The sequence below is a fragment of the Chaetodon auriga genome, chromosome 15, assembly GCF_051107435.1.
Source record: "Chaetodon auriga isolate fChaAug3 chromosome 15, fChaAug3.hap1, whole genome shotgun sequence".
Lineage (NCBI taxonomy): Eukaryota > Metazoa > Chordata > Actinopteri > Chaetodontiformes > Chaetodontidae > Chaetodon > Chaetodon auriga.
Window position 1 is genome coordinate 13,122,552 of NC_135088.1, and position 16,432 is coordinate 13,138,983.

Consider the following 16,432-nt stretch of genomic DNA (forward strand, 5'->3'; position numbering starts at 1 on the left):
CAGTGGGGGCTCCTTCCTGCAGCTACGCCCCTGTCTGGGCCCCTAATTGCGTCCATTGAGTGTGCGCATCTAAAAGCCTGACAGCGCCTTTTTGTGTGCAGCCGTCCGGCGGGTTGCTCAGCTCAGCCCTCACACAGTGACAGATAGCTGTCGGTCGGGACTGGGGGAAGGCTATCTCAGAAATAATCTGCCCACGCGTTAAGCTGCTTTATCCCCGCCAAGCCTCAGCCGGACAGAGACTGCTGCAGCCCCGTTAGCAGTCAGAGCGAGGTCGGAATTAGTGTGGGGGAAAGAAAAAAGTGAAACAGGGTGCGGAGACAAGTTTGAGAAATCTTTTCAGGGCTGGAGGAGTGTGTGCTCGGCTTGCAGCACACATGGAGACCTGACTGGGCTCTGACTCACAGAGCTGAAGCTGAACCTGCAGCTGTGTTCCGTCCGGGAGGCAGGAGGCGTAAAACAAGCCCACACTGGGAATTTAACCACAGCGACAGGCTGGCACCGGTGGTTCGGGCATGGACAACACGGGATTTTGGATATTCCTGATGACAACTTGTGTTATTCCAGGTAGGCACGTCTGATTTTTTTCTTATTTTTTATTTTTTTAAGCATCTGTTAAATAATAGTGACGGGACACTGGTGATGTGGATCCAGGTGAAAGACATGATTCATTTCTCTCTATCGAATCTATACCAATCACAAAGAAGCAGGACAGTAAGATTGTGCATGAAGAACAATTCATTATCACGAATATGTATCTACTAAATTGTACATTAAGTGTAAATTAAAGGGTAAACCTGCCTAAAGTCAGTCTTACGCATATAAAGGTAATTTAAAGGTGGAGTTTTAGTTTCAGGCTTTTATTTTGATAACTTATTTACCACTTTCTGATTAGTCACCCCTAATAAATGATGAATATGTTGTAATTAATTCATGATTAATAAATATTTTACTATTGTTTTCTGGATCTGTTTTAAACCATTGATAAGGACAATTTATGGGTTGCCAAATTGTGAAAAATCCCTTGGGATGATTATCTGCAGGTACAAATGCTTGTGAGATTTTTCACAATCCGGCAACCCAAGAGTTCTTATTAATGCTTATAACTGATCTATGAAGCATCAGTAAAATTATTTATTAAGTGTACCTAAAGCCTTACAATTCCTAAAGGGGTGCCTGACGAGCTTTTCAAAACTGATACCTCATTCTTGATGTACGTTCATTCATTCATTTTCTTGTTGTTTTCACTAATGTTTGCTGCTCAGCAGTTCTGCTTCATTCAGTGCAACTCAGAGCATCAAATCTTCTCATCCGCATGTGCAAATGATTTAATCTCTGAAACTGCCTGACCTACTCCTCATCAGCGCACAAGTCAAATCAGACCATTTCAGTCAGACCGACAGTGCACAGTGCCAAACTAAACACGCCTGTTTGCAGCAGGTGCGATGGTGTAATCACACTAAGATGTGGCTGTCCCTTGCAGATGGCATCCCCACATCTTACTGTGTGTATGTGTGTGTGTGTGCGCGCGCACTTGAATGAATGGACTAACTCTGGCCTCATTGTAACAGGTGCCGCCGTGTGATCACACTAAGCTGAGGCCAAATGTACAGCTGGCATCAGAGTTGTGTATATCAAAAAAGGGGGTTGGGGAGTGGTATGCATATAGTATTACGCAATGACAAAAGCAATTGTGGCAGCATAGGGATGTGTTGAGCTGCTGTGACATCTGCTGTGATTGCTTTTTTCACTCAGTCAGTGATAAAAACCCGCCTGTGTATGTTGGGCAGTAATTTGCTGGTGTGCATACATGTGTGTATGTGTTATTACTGAGTGTGAGGCCGTGCCATGTGTGTAGGATTGTCATGCTGAAGGACAGAGCAGTGGATTAGAGCTGCACAGGGAGCAGGAAGGGTGTAACGACATGATCGCTGCCAAGTAAGTCTCAGCCTGGTGACTGTTGCTGCAGTGTATCTGTCGTCTCCTGGCTGGTGCAGACTCAGAGCACCTCCACAGGTCTGTCGACGGGTGCCCCAGCAGGCTGATGAGAGTGCTGTCACAGGTAGTCAATGATGTGTTTTCCACTTCGCATAAAAGTTTGCAATCCTCCACTGCAGAAAAACACAGAATAGGGCTGACTGAGACTGACAGACAGGCGTCCTCATGAATTTTTTGCATAATCCACTGTCCACAGCTGGAACACACAGACGCTACCCCACAGAAATAATCCAGCACAAACACACAATCCTTCCGTCCCCGTCTTCATTTGTTTGTCTCTTTCTGTTTGCAGCTCTCTTCTACAGAGTCGTCGTCGTAGTTTGAAGCCTGTTTTTTCCCTCTCAATCCTCCACGGGCATTTTCTTCATTTCTCTCCATGTCCTCTCTCTCTTGGGTTTTTATTCTCCTCTCATGTCCCCAAAACACAGATGCAGCAGCAACAGTCATCATAATCCTGTGAGCTGCCCGCTGAACGCCGGCCAAGTGCACACTCCACGTTCCTGCAGTGCCACAGAGATTACACACCCACACAAACATGCACATGTACATATACCCACATGTGCACCCAGAGCTCAATCAGAAACAATGAGAGATTATAATCGATTCAGGGAAAAATGAGAGGAGGACAAGTGTGTTCTCCATTTCAATCAGGCAAAAATGGAAAGGAGCGCACATCATTTGGCGAAGTGGATGTTTTCAGTTGTTGGTAAAGTTGTTTGTTGTGCAATATTTTGGTTCAGAGCTGCTATGTAGCGTAACAGCCTATTCACAGGTATACAGTCATATCACAAACCAGTTGAATCTCCGTCACCGTCAGGCTAAACCTAGTTTCGCATCAGCACTTCGAGCATTGTGTGTGTTTTTGTGCGTGTGTGTCAGTTGGTCTGCTTCAGGCTTCCCTACATGTAAGTCACAAGGCCAAAGACACAAACACAGTGTATAATCCCCGATCAATCACAGATTTGATGGTCTAAAGATTAAACAGTTAATCTGTCCTCTCCTCTTTCTCTCTGTGTACTTTTCATTTTCTCATCTGTCACATGGCGTCAGATGTTTAGTATCCGTGGCCGTCTGGTAGCCAAGTGAGCGAGGCTGAAGGTGGACGGAGTCTGTTCAGCCTTGAAACGTTGCAGTTTGATGTGCTGATCTTTACTAACAGCACCACTGCAGATAATGATGTCAGCCTCATATTTTCAGTCTTAGACACATGCTTGTAATCATACTGACTTGGTGCCAATGTTACAGCTCTCCGCTTTCTTTTCCAGTTTTCTAGTAGATTTGGCCAAACACTGGCCTGTATAAATAAACTTTGGGATTTTTTGTTCGAATCCCCCTTTTTTTTTAATCCATTTTATGTGTGCAACATTTTCAGATTAAGGTTTCCTTGTTCGAAATTATTAAGACTAAATTTAAACAAACAAACAAACAAACAAAAAAGCCCTAATTTTGCCCACAAAACCATTGATTTGTGGCTGCTGATTTTGGGGTATTTTTGAATCTTGGTGTGTTTGTCTCATGACACTGGTCTTAACTATGAAATATATATATTATCAGCTTATGCCCAGTAATATATACCCAATAATAAATCTTAAGGTACAGTTTCCCATCTTTTATCCTACTAGCCTACAACAAAGAGGAAAACCACACAAACTCATTCACACATAAGTAAAGGTTTAAAATGACCTAATGAGTAAGAGGAAGAAAGATGGAGGATATCCACTCAGCATGTCAACAAAAAGCCCAGCTGTGATGCTCTCGTTCTTCTTGCATGTTACACATTCAAGTGTGAAACAATGCTGCCATTGTTTTTGTTACCTTCCCATGGTCGTCTCTTGCCTGTGTGCTGCTGTTTATGGATTATTTTTCTGAGGACCGGTGAGGTCACTTCCCATACTCTAAACAAAAGAAGAATGTGAATGGACACATGGTGGGAGAGATGTGGGCCAGTGAGATATGAATGCATGAGTGTGTGTGTGTGTGTGTGTGTGTGTGTGTGTGTGTGTGTGTGTGTGTGTTTGTGTTTGTATGTGTTTGTCACAAAGATAGGCACTCGGGCTCTTCTGCCCTCACCCAAAGCCCCTAATCAGCTCAGCAAAAGAGCTCAGAAGGGGGGACTCTCAGTGGGATATGTGTGTTTGTGTGCGTGTGTGTGTGTGCATGTGTGTGTGTGCGTGTGTGTGTGTGTGTGTGTGTGTGTGTGTGTGTGAAGGCTAGTTCAGTTCAGACAGACATTAGACACAAGTGAAAAGTATTGTACGTCCCTGATATACTGGGCATGCTCTTTGGTTTTCCCATATTAACCATGAGCAGAGGGTGGACGAGGGCTCACCACAGCTTCCTGGAGAATATCCTTTAAGAGAATAGTTTGACATTTTGGGACTTATTTGCTTTCTTTACGAGAGTCAGATGAGAAGATTGGTACCACACTTATGTCTGTCCAGTAAATATGAAGCTGTCTCTGTGCTAAGCTAATGGCTGCTGACTGTCACAGCATGTCATACTGATGTGAGAGTGGTTTCAGCCTCTTTAGCTTATTCCCCAAACTATTTCTTTAAGTGATGTCATCATGTTTCATCCATCAGAGCTACAGTAAAATATTCTCTGCAGATTATGAACATTATCCTGATCAAATTCCCAACAGTTTGACAGTAAACCAAACAAGTCATCTGTTGCTGTCTTAGTAATGAAAACGTTACTCCCCCCGAATGCCCTGTTGTAGAGTCACAGACGTTTCACTCTGCATCCAGACAGCCTCTTCTGTTCTGATGTCTAACCCCATCTACTACCAATTCTGTTTATATAGATTCACTTTGCATCAGCTAATATGATTTTGAGGAAATGTAATATGCTGCCTTGGCTTCATTTACCGGTAACATTTTGTTCAAATGGATTAAGTCTTGTAATGTAAACACGAAAAGCTATTTGGGTAAATGGTGAGAGGTCAACCACAACAAGTTCAGTGGACTTACGTCGAATGTGACATTTTTTTGGTGAGATGAATCTGCACAGACGTGATGCATTTAATAAAGACTTTGTTTGGTCTGAATATCAGACCTCTGGAGAAATTTTATGAAAGAAAAGAGAGTACAGCCAGCTGCTACTTTAACAGACAAACAACTTTGTAAGGATCGAATCCACAATATTTCAGCAAAACCATGTAATTGTAAGCTTTCCATACATACAGCAGGAAATGGACCATAAATTATCTGATGCAAATGCACTTTAATTTCCTAAATGCTGTAATCTACTCTCACTGATGGCCTTCTTCCCTCCCAGTGACCCACACAGACACACACAATGGTTTATAAAAGTGGGCGTGTAAGGCACAGTGAACTCCTGATCTAATACAAAAAACTTATTAATATAACAAAACACACATATGGCTCTGGTTGTGCATGACATCATGTGAGGATGTTTTTCATATTTTTGATGATTGATGTCAGCAGGGCAGATGGGTCTTAAGAGGTCGATCTGTGTTACCGAGCCTCTGAGTGCATGTTTGCATGCACGAATGTACTGTAAATTCATTTTTGCATATTAAATGCTTTTCCTGCAGATTTAAGACCAAACAAATCTATTAAGGGAATTAATGCATTCTCTTATTGTCTTAATTCAATTGAGGCTTTGCTTTTCAGGTGATGGGAAACTAGGTAAACACGAACATGTTGTGCTTTCTGTGCATTGTGTCTCATAGATCAATTACAAATAAATACCAAGATTCAGTCTGCCATCAGCTGAATTTGAATCTTGTGATTTTTGAATGAGATACAGATTTTATAGCTCGATGTGACCCATCAAACACAGTCTTTCAAATTTTGCAGGTCTTAGGTGGCAGCAAAAGAAAACTTGCAGTTTTACAAGCAGTTTTACAAGCTTGTGGGAAAATGGTTGATTTCTGCTTGATGTTTGACCTCTCCTGGTTTACCTGAAGTTGAATCTGCCTGCTCGGTGTTCGCTGCATTTTAGAGCTGACTGACTTTCTGTTCTTGCACAGGCTCAGTCTGTGGTTGACCTTTATTTGGCTTATTGTTCAAGGGTTTCCTCTGTCATTCAGAAATACGATGCCATTTCTAACATTAGATCCCAGGACTCCTTCTCCCTATCAGGTCATGGTCTACAGAATCTAAATGAACTTGTTACTCTCTCTAGCATAAAGAAGTGCTTAAGTGCTTGTTTCACTGTCCAATTATTAATTTTTTTTTTTTTTTGCAGACTTCTCTTGTTTGTCTTGAGTGTAATCAGTTAAAATTTCATTTGATGTCATTATTAATATTAGATGTCTGTGAAAATAAATACCATTTAACACAATTTTCCCCACTGATTCTGCTTCTCTGAGAATTTGAAGAAGTCTTTTAAGTATAGAGGGGTCTCGAAATGTAATGCCTTGTAAGGCAAGACTAAGATCTAAAAGATCAATCCTAATGCTAATAGATCAGTTCAGATCAGTTGAAAGAATCAATGCCATGTGTGATACATGTCTTGGTTCTGATAGAAGTCTTGCTGCAGAGTTCTGAACTAGTTGTAGTCGAGCCAAGTCAAGCTGTGATCAAATAAAAGCATGGAGGGCTTTTTTCAAAGCTGTAGCGTGAGGGAGAAGCCTTACTGAAAAGCATCTGGATTGAAGCAGTGATTTCCAATCATTTCGAGGGAGGTCTAATGTGGCAACAGATTTAACATTTTGAGTGAGGGGACCAATCAAGTTTGGGTCATGAGGCATACAGTAACAGTATGGGTCAATTAAAGGTTTATCATATGTATGCTGGAGAAAACGTTAAGCATGTGCTTTTTTTTTTAAACTAAGGCTGTTTTGAAGTGTTCCATGTTTCATAGAATCATTGGGATTACATGAGAGGTGAAGCTGTATATTGTCAGCATAAAGACACATCCTGGTACAGGTGAGCAGAGAATTGGAACGGACCCAGAATTGACCCCTGGGGCACACCACATATTAAGTAAGTCTGTCAGTAGAGTAACTGTAGGATGTACAGACAATTCTCATGGATAGTGACTGGGGAAACGTGTTGTTTATTGTTGTCAGGGCTTTTTACAAGTCATAGACACCAAACAACAAAATATATAATTTGTAATTGCCGCAGAACAAAACATGTAATCCTTTTTTTAAATCTGATGTCAGCAACACAATATCACTTGTCTGTTCCCTCCAACAATGGCTACAATAAAAAGAGTACTAAGAATGAAGAAGAATACTCACAATAGATAAAAAAAAACTGGCTTCTTCATTACCCAATGCAACTCGACTGCAGACAGTTCGGTAAACCACTTGTAAACAGATTTTAATGTGTGAAATCGGTGGAGTTCCCCTTTAAAGTTTGGTTCGGTTCAGCACCAAAACAACTTGGTTAGGGTCGGGAAAATGCATGGTTCAGATTAAAATGAAATGTTTAAAGAAACCAGTGTTGACTTTCGGTACAAAACAGGAAGTAATCAGCGGTCTCCCATGTGGTAATGTGACGTTTTGTTGACCCATGAGTCATAATAAGTGAGTCAGCTGCTAGAGGGCTTTGTAAACATACGTCATTTTGGGATTTGCATTGGTATTTTCTTACGAAAGCACTCTAAAAACTGAAAACTCGACATTACATTACTACACATTACACTGCATGGGGAAAAGTCTACATGTAGCTCCCAGCCTACTTACAAATATGCCAGTGTATCCATAAAGTATCACAAGAGAACATATCGCAATACAATTTAATATTTAGTGTATCCTCCTCTGATAATCACATTTTCATCAAACCTTTCCAAATAGCACAACAGGAAGCTATTGTTCAGTTGATGTGTATTGTGACCCTGCAGAAAGCTTCATGTTTGCTTGAGGAGTCTCTTACACAGCCCTGACAGAAACACTGGGATGATAAAATACTGTTTATGGGTCAAAGCATTACTTCATGGTTAAGAGGACCCCGTCAGGGGGATGACCAGCTTTACTTTTGGTGTCTGCGCCATCAGCCTGGGGTGTTTTTAAATGGTTGTCTCTGTGATGGAGACTAGACGAAAGCATTGATGGACCGATCAATATTCCTCCATTAATAACATGGAAATATTGGACTACATGATGAGCCATGAACTGTGGCACCTTATTGCATCTATTTAAAAACAAAAATACAATATGTCAAACATGCACATCACCCCTGGGTATGGGTACATTCGCACTGTCTAATTCAGCATTGTACTCATATGATAACATTTCAATTTCTGGTTTGTGGCATTAAATGTTTGAGAGAAGCAAAAGTAACCAGCTGAAGAAAAGGTGTGCAGGTCAATGATATCTTATCTTATCATATCTCATCTTTAGGGTCATACCCAAGGCTTGACAGGAGCGGTCAGAAACCGCTGCTTCCATAATGACAGTTATGGACAAAGGTTTTTGTGCGTCACATTCATATTATTTTATATTTGCAGCAGTGTCTTTCATTTCCTGTTGTGAGTCTCTGAGAAGATGCTAGGGAGCTCTTTGGGGTGGTCTTCATCAAAAGAGGAAGCGGGATCAGTTTCTTTATGAGATTAATGTGTAAAATTGATTGGATGTTGCAAAGCTTTTATTTTGGCATTATTCACCAGGTTTCAAGCGAGAGTTTCAAGTTTTAATAAAAATTCTCTTTAAAAACAGATATTCTCCCCCTATAAATAATTAGAAAAACACATTACAAATACATAGTGAGAATACTTATATATCTTAAAGAATTTTAAAGCAAAGCCATACTTCTTATAATGAGTAAATTGGCACCAGCGGGCATGTCTGAATGCATTTCCATCTCCTCAGCACTTTCATGCTGTTTGACTGCTGCAACGGTAAGAGGAAGATGGGATTTGAAGCAGATTATCTATAAAAATAAAGAGATTTCTTCATCAACAGCTGGCCATGATAAAGAAATACTGATTGGTCAGATCTTAATCAAAGATGGTTGATATAGTAATACAAATATTTACATAGCATTTTTCCAAAACAAGGCTTCATGAAATTGTCAATCATACAAAACAAGAAGTACAATATCACTATCATAGAATCAGCACTAAAACATGAAACATGATAAGAAATAAAACCAGTGGTGTGGGAGGCAAGATAGAGGATCAGAGGAAGGCTAGACTATATAAGTGCGTTTTAAGAAGAGACTTAAAGAGACAAACTAAGCCATCCCAATCTCCTCCAGAGGCCGGGGGTCCTAATGGTAAACACTCTGTCACCTTTGTTTTTTTAACCTGCATTTAGGGACCACCAGGAGAGCAACCTTTTAGGACCCCAGGGCCCGTGACGGCACATGTAGATGTGGTTTGGGGCCAGACTGTTCTGGGCTTTAAAAGTGATATGTCAAATTTTAAAATGAACTCTGAAAATCAACTCACAGGCAGCCAGTAAAAGGATGAAAGGATAGCTATAATGTGCTCTGGTTTTCTGATACCTTTTGGATTAGCTGCAGAGAGGAGAGAGACTTTTTGCTGCACACAGGAAAGGGAGCGGCAATAATCTAGTCATGATGAAATGAAAGCATGAAAGACTTTTTCAAGGTTTTTTTTTTTTTTTTTAAGAGATTTTCCAAAGTTGACAAAAGCATGACTGTATGAGGGATTTGATACGTCTGAGATATTTAGCAGCAAAGCTTTCTGTGTGTGTGTGTGTGTGTGTGTGTGTGTGTGTGTGTGTGTGTGTGTGTGTGTGTGTGTGTAACCATGTGTGTATGAGAATGAGAGCAGCCATTGTTCTGACCTGTTTTGTTCAGTGTACCATCATTATTCTTTATCCTGCATAATGAATGACAGTAATTTCACTTTTCATGAACCTGCCAGATTAGATATGATGCAGCTTCAAGATTAGAAGAAGTATTTAGATCCTTTATTTAAGTAAAGGTACTATTAACACAAGTAAAAGTATGTATGGTATGGGATTATAATCAAGATAATGTACTCAAAGCATTACTGACATTATTATACACACTGTGTACTGTTGGTTGAGGTGGAGTTTATTTTGAGCTATTTTGTATAGAACTGGTACTAATGATTATTTTCATTATGGATTAATCTGCTGATTATTTTCTCGATTAATCCATTGATTGTTTGGTTTGGAAAAATTCTGAAAAAAGTGAGAAATCTTATCACCATTACCCAAAGCCCAGACTGACACTTTCACAATACCTGAACCAACAGTCCAAACCTCTAAATTGTTAAAATTATATTGAAATTACCGAATGAATACAATAGAAAAACAGCAAATGGTCAAATTTGAGAATCTAGAACCAATAATTTTTTGGCATTTTTAAATGAAAAATTAATAAATGATTTACAGACTCGCTGCTAATAAAGTAAAGTACTTGAGTAAATGTACTTAGTTACATTCCACCACCGTGTTACTTATAGTGTATCTGACCAATACAGGTGAACGCACGTGACTGGTGTACACTCAGGAAGTGGGCGTGTGTCTACCGTGGATTTGTTAAAGGGGATCAGTAAGTCAGTGGGAAGAGTAACCAAACAAATCGTGCTTATTTATACCTCACTCTAATCCAGAACCTTTGACCTCGGCTCACCTCTCACGCTGCTGAACTGTATCACCTTTGACAGCTCAGCTCGCTTTAGCAGCTCAGCATGCTGTGCTGACTGTGAACAGCTTAGAGCGTGCCAGTCTGATGCTGCCAACATGTGCACATTTGTGTGTGCGTGTGTGTGTCCAGCATAGGTGAGCGTATTTTTAAGTCTTTTTTTTTTTTTTTTTTTTAACTCTTGTGTTTGTCTTCCAGGGATAAATGGCCAGACTGTGGAAATGGATGATGGGAAATCGGGGTATGTTGGCTCAAAGGTGGATCTTCGCTGTCGGTTCATCAACAGCTCCCCGCCTGTCAAAATCTCACAGGTATTCGGTCATCTGCCTGAACACGTGGTATACACCCAAGTTTATGTAGATTGAAATGTTTATCAAGCTGCATATATAAATCAAATATAACAAAAATTACAAAGGCAACAACTATACATAAGCATGCCTTCCAAATTCCACATAAGTCAGCAAAAACAGTTAAAAACCAAGGATATTTTCAGCTTTCAGACTGATTTCTTAACCTGCAATGAAAGTTTACTTTAAGCAGCTGTAAGCAATATTTTGTATCAAATGACTAAATGAAAACAATGTGGCATGTGACATGGGGGGGAGCCTCATGATGAACCTCCAGAAAATGATTCTCCAAACCTGCAGCTCCCCTCACATTTATAGAGCCTTATAATAAGTTTTTGTCTGCAGCAGGCTGTGCACAACCCACTGTACACCACCTGCTCAGCACCAAACTGCGGACGGACACAGTAAGCAACTAGGTGGTGCACATAGTGGAGCATTTAACAGCTACAGGGCCAGATATTTCCCCTGGGAGCTGGGACGAGATAAAAGACTAAATGCTGAACTTGTGTCCGCTGCTTCCAACTGAACAAAAAACCCAGTTATTGCATTTAATAAAGGAGGAGGAACCAAGGGAACACCAGGAGACGTTTGCAGGAGAATCCTGATTCTCTTTCCATTGATGAAGATCAGATTAGATTCAACTTCATCGTCAGAGTGCAGCACAGAGACAACGAAATGCAGTTTAGCATCTAACCAGAAGTCCAAATAGTCATAATATTCAAAAATATAAATACGTGCAAGTAGTGCAAGTGGCATGAGGTATAATATATAGTAGACTCAAGATCCCCAGTGAAATAAGCAGCAATATGGTGGAATGGATTGCAAACTACTGTATGTGTCCTTGAATCCAAAATATGTAAATCGAAAGTTCTAAAAACCCGCTGTAGACCATCTGCTCAGCAATAAACAGCAGACACACTAAGTGAGCAACTAGCTGGTGAACATAGTGGAGAACTTAGCAGCTAAAGAGACAGATATTTCCCTCAGGAGTTGGAGTTTGATTCAAACTCTAATCTGATATCTGCAAAACCTTGTTCTTATTCTCAGTATACAGAGGCCACATTCAAAAGCATCAGACGTGTCGCAGGAAGGGAAGTCAGAGGCTAAATTTCACATCCAGGACACACAGAAATACAATGTACAAATTTGAGATAGTGCGACCCATGTAGACCCAGATATCCTCGAACAGCCAGTGTAACACTTCATCCATCCTTCTTTCTCAAGGTAACATGGCAGAAACTGGTGAACGGCACTAAGCAGAACGTGGCCATCGCTAATCCCTCCCTGGGCGTGTCCGTGGCCCCGCCCTATAGGGACCGTGTCGCCTTCAAGAACGCAGCAGTGAGGCGACGGACTCCGACGCTTGAAGACACCACCATCACCTTCTCCGGGCTCCGCCTCTCTGACGAGGCCACATACATCTGTGAATACACCACGTTCCCCGCAGGGAACCGAGAAAACACTGTGAACCTCACTGTATACGGTAAGACGATGTGCGACTGTTTGACCTTCAGGTGTAATACAGGTGCATCGTTGCTCATGTACGACATGTTGGAGGTTCGAAGCAACAGAGTGGGTGATTTGTTTAAAAATCTTTGGTTATGTTATTGATAATATCATCCAGTCCAGCAGAGACTCTGAGAAGTCACTGCTCCGGGCCAAGGATTACTGCACATAATAAACAAATTAGCACGCTTTACAACCATTTTAATGCTGGTGCTAACTCAGTGCTTTTCTTTGTTATAAATTCCCTCAGTTCGGCCAACAACTCAGATGAGTCTGTCCTCACCGACGCTGGTGGCTCGTTCATCCAATCTGAAAACACCGGTGGCCACCTGCATCTCAGCCAATGGAAAACCACCTGGTACCATCAGGTGTGTGTGTGTGTGTGTGTTTTTATGTGTGGCTCAATACAAATCATTTACATCTACAAGACTCTGTGACACTCATTCCTTGTTGACGTGAGCAGGTGGGAGACGAGGGTGCCGGGGGAAGTGACCACCCGAGAGTACAGAAACTCGGACGGGACGTTCACTGTTCAGAGCGACTACATTTTGGTGCCCAGCAGAGAAACACACAAGGAGACACTCACCTGTGTCACCACCTACAACGATGAGGTCTTCACCGACAGCGTCACCCTCGATATTCAGTGTAAGTCTTCTCACATGCAACAATAAGTATATAACTACACAGGTAAAATAAAGCACACAAGCTAAATGACAAGCTAAATTACTGTTATTGTGTGTTTGTGCGTGCACCAGATGAGCCAGATGTTTCGGTGGATGGGTTTGATGGAAACTGGTATCTGAACCGAGAGAACGTCCAGCTGAGCTGCCAAGCTGATGCCAACCCCGCCGTCTCTCTGTATCAGTGGAGACTGTGAGTACAACTCTGTGTTTCTCTCACATTTACAGTCAAAGACAGACCACCTCATACAATGCATCAAGCAGGGTGTGATGTGTTTTTAAAATGAGAAACATAGAAATAGGTCACTTAAAAAAATCATTGATTGTGTTGAGAGTCTTAAGTTTTCTTTTCTTTATATTCTGCAGGATTAATGGCTCCATACCGAGCAGTGCTGAGATTCGAGACAACGTTCTAACCTTTAAGGGGCCGGTCACATATGACGTGCAAGGCACCTACGTGTGTGATGCAACCAACAGCATCGGGACACGGTCAGGCTCTGTGGAGGTCAGCATCATAGGTACGTTTCCCAGGAGAGTCTGGGGTCAACTGATTTGATGATAAGAGCAAATTGGAAGGACGAGAATGTGTTTGAATTTTTACTGATATGCGTGTGTGTGTGTGTGTGTGTGTGTGTGTGTGTGTGTGTGTGTGTGTGTGTGTTGTCTCTGTAGAAAAGCCACTGCCACAGATTGCAACAGGTGATGTCATCAGTGTCATTGCCTTGTTACTGGCTGCTGGAGTGCTCATGGGCATCACTATCACAGTCCTGGTGCTCAAAATAAGAAGTAGAAAAGACAACTCCTCGTACGTAAACAGTCCATCATCCCTCCATTGCCCAGCATGCTTTGGACCCTCTATTAACGTCCTCGTCATCCATCTTTTATTCTCTTTTCCTCTTTGATCAGAAGTGACTCTCCGTCCAGAAAACTGTCCCAGCCGATAAGGAAAAGACCAGGAGATGACATCCAGGTAACATATGGGTTGTGTTTGTAATTTACCAAACTTTTTTTTTTTTTGATCAAGGTCTTTTTGTTTAGGTTTTACAATTTACAGTTAACAGTTCAACACATGTCCAACAAAACAGAAACAGAACAGCAAAAACCCCTCCAACCTCCAGTCGTCTGTAATTGGTTCATTTTAATCTGTCTCCCATTTATTTTTGAGGCGGTCCAAAGGCGTCAAGTCATAAGAATACAGTATTTTGTATATTGCACTAATAGTTCGTTTTCTAACTGGTTTACAATCAAACATTGAGTCTAACAGACGAGTTGGAGGACCTGAGGGAAAACATTTGAGGCTAGAGAACACAAAATCGCTAAAAATGTGATTTGGGAATATGATATTTTTGTACCAATTGTTCAATGGAGACAAAATTGCCCTCAATATACAGATCAGACAGTGTTACCATACCTCCTCCGGACCACCTATCAAAGATCTCATCTATTAATGATGGGAGAAACGTACGATTTTTTGCAATTGGTGTAGCCTGAGATAGCATTGTTGCTAATTTTGATACATCTTTAATATATGTCTCTCCTTTCTCCACAGCATTCAGGACGATTTTATGAAGAGCTTCCAAACACAGCAGACTATGTGAGCTACAGACTAGCCTGTAACAAGGAGGACTACCCAGAGCCCTACTCCCCTCCCATCAACCCCCCTCTGTCATTTCTGCCCCAACACCCCTACCACTCCTCACAACCAACCACTGCAACCAACAGCAGCAGCAGCACCACCACATCCAAAAACACCTTCTCTCCTCCTTCACACACCACGGCCATCTTTAAATACCCCTCAGTGCAGGGCCTGTCCTCTCCTCCGCCGGGAGTGGCGGCGTACACTTTTCCCAAAGAGCAGTACGTCTGAACTATGCTACAAACTGAAACCTCTCCAGCGAGTTCAGATGAAACAACCCGATTTAAACCCAAACCTTTCCCAAGAAGTGGTTGTTGTTTAATCCTGGACTGTCAGGCAGTGTCTCTGCACTGTCTGCACCATTGTGGACGGCTCTGGAAGTCAAAGGACATTGCAGCTTTTGTCTTTGGACTTGGAATTAAGTCCATTCTTTTGTCTTTTATTGTGTTATCTATTGTATGAAAAGGGAAGATTGCTGAACCATGTTTCATATACTTACCAGCCAGTTTAAGTTTTAGGATAGATGAAGGTCAGGTTCAAGGTGATTTGACTGTCACTGGAAAAATTCACATTGCATGGGTGTATTATATTTGAAAAATACTGAATGATAGGATTATCTCTTGATGTCCAATGTGGTTGACCCCCTTACTTTATTCTCTATGGTATAATTTTGTAAAAAAGAAAAAAAGAGAGAGAAAATAAAAAATAACTATAGTTTCCTACTTTGTCTGTATGCCCACTCTCTGTATCTTGTGTTGAACACACTGACAATCCCTTCACTGAGAAACAGCAGACCTCACCTTTTGCTTTTACCTCCTGATCTGATGTAACACTTTTACTGTGCTTGTGTTTTGTATCATTGATGTTTTTCTTTGCGAAGAAAAACTAATTTTTATTTACTGAAGATATTTTTGTCGACTTCTGAAAATTCTGTTTTTATTTGTGGTATCTGTGGGTTTTAGTATTCATTGACACTGGTTGTTGGATGAGCCTTGAATTTTTAGCATTTCAATAAAAATCATCACGTTAACTTGTGTGAACTGAAACTCTTCTACTCTTTCTTTGCAATGCAGTATGCATGAACAATTAAAAGTCTAATTGAGGCATCTCTAATCTGGTTAGGTGTGTTTTTGGACATGCTGGCATAGCAAGGTTGATGAGTCCCCCATTTTGGTTCAGACTGAAATATTTCAACTATTTGATAGATTGCCATGAGAGTTTGTACTGATGTTCATGACCCCCAGACTGGTGATTCCCTGACATCTTCTTCCGATAGGTCAAATTTTTTATTTATCCTCCTCTAATTAGCGATTGTTAGCATGCTAACACACTAAACTAGGATGGTGAAAATGGTAAACATTACACCTGCACCTGTATTAAATGTAATCTGTTACTCCCTGACCTAGTTATGAGGTCACACATGCAGTTCACCACAGTGGATGTACACAGCCTCTGAGGAGAACCTAGCTCTTTGTATCGCAGCCTGGATCCTCTCATTTAAAGGGGATATTCTCTATGTCCTGTTGACTTCTTAAAAAAGGAAATAAAGAACATTTAAGATCAATTCATTCACCTCAACATAGCCAATAATGGGGCTATACTTTAAGCAATCAGAAAACAGCTGTTTGAAACAATAAACTCTAGAAACCTGACTGTACGGTTGAACCACCTCTGCGTCCACACATAGAGATGTGCCCTGATATATTTCAGACT

The 16,432-nt window shown here is 41.1% G+C and overlaps 1 protein-coding gene across 1 annotated transcript; it reads left to right on the top strand.

Moving 5' to 3' along the window:
* Positions 1–44: 44 nt before the first annotated feature.
* nectin1a (nectin cell adhesion molecule 1a) lies at positions 45–15,393 on the top strand. Its single transcript, XM_076750928.1, has 10 exons — positions 45–564; positions 10,749–10,861; positions 12,122–12,380; positions 12,654–12,771; positions 12,867–13,048; positions 13,159–13,276; positions 13,450–13,601; positions 13,756–13,888; positions 13,990–14,053; positions 14,633–15,393. Exons 1-10 carry the CDS (start codon positions 513–515, stop codon positions 14,948–14,950), a joined length of 1,509 nt encoding a protein of 502 aa, XP_076607043.1. The 5' UTR covers positions 45–512; the 3' UTR covers positions 14,951–15,393.
* Positions 15,394–16,432: the final 1,039 nt, after the last annotated feature.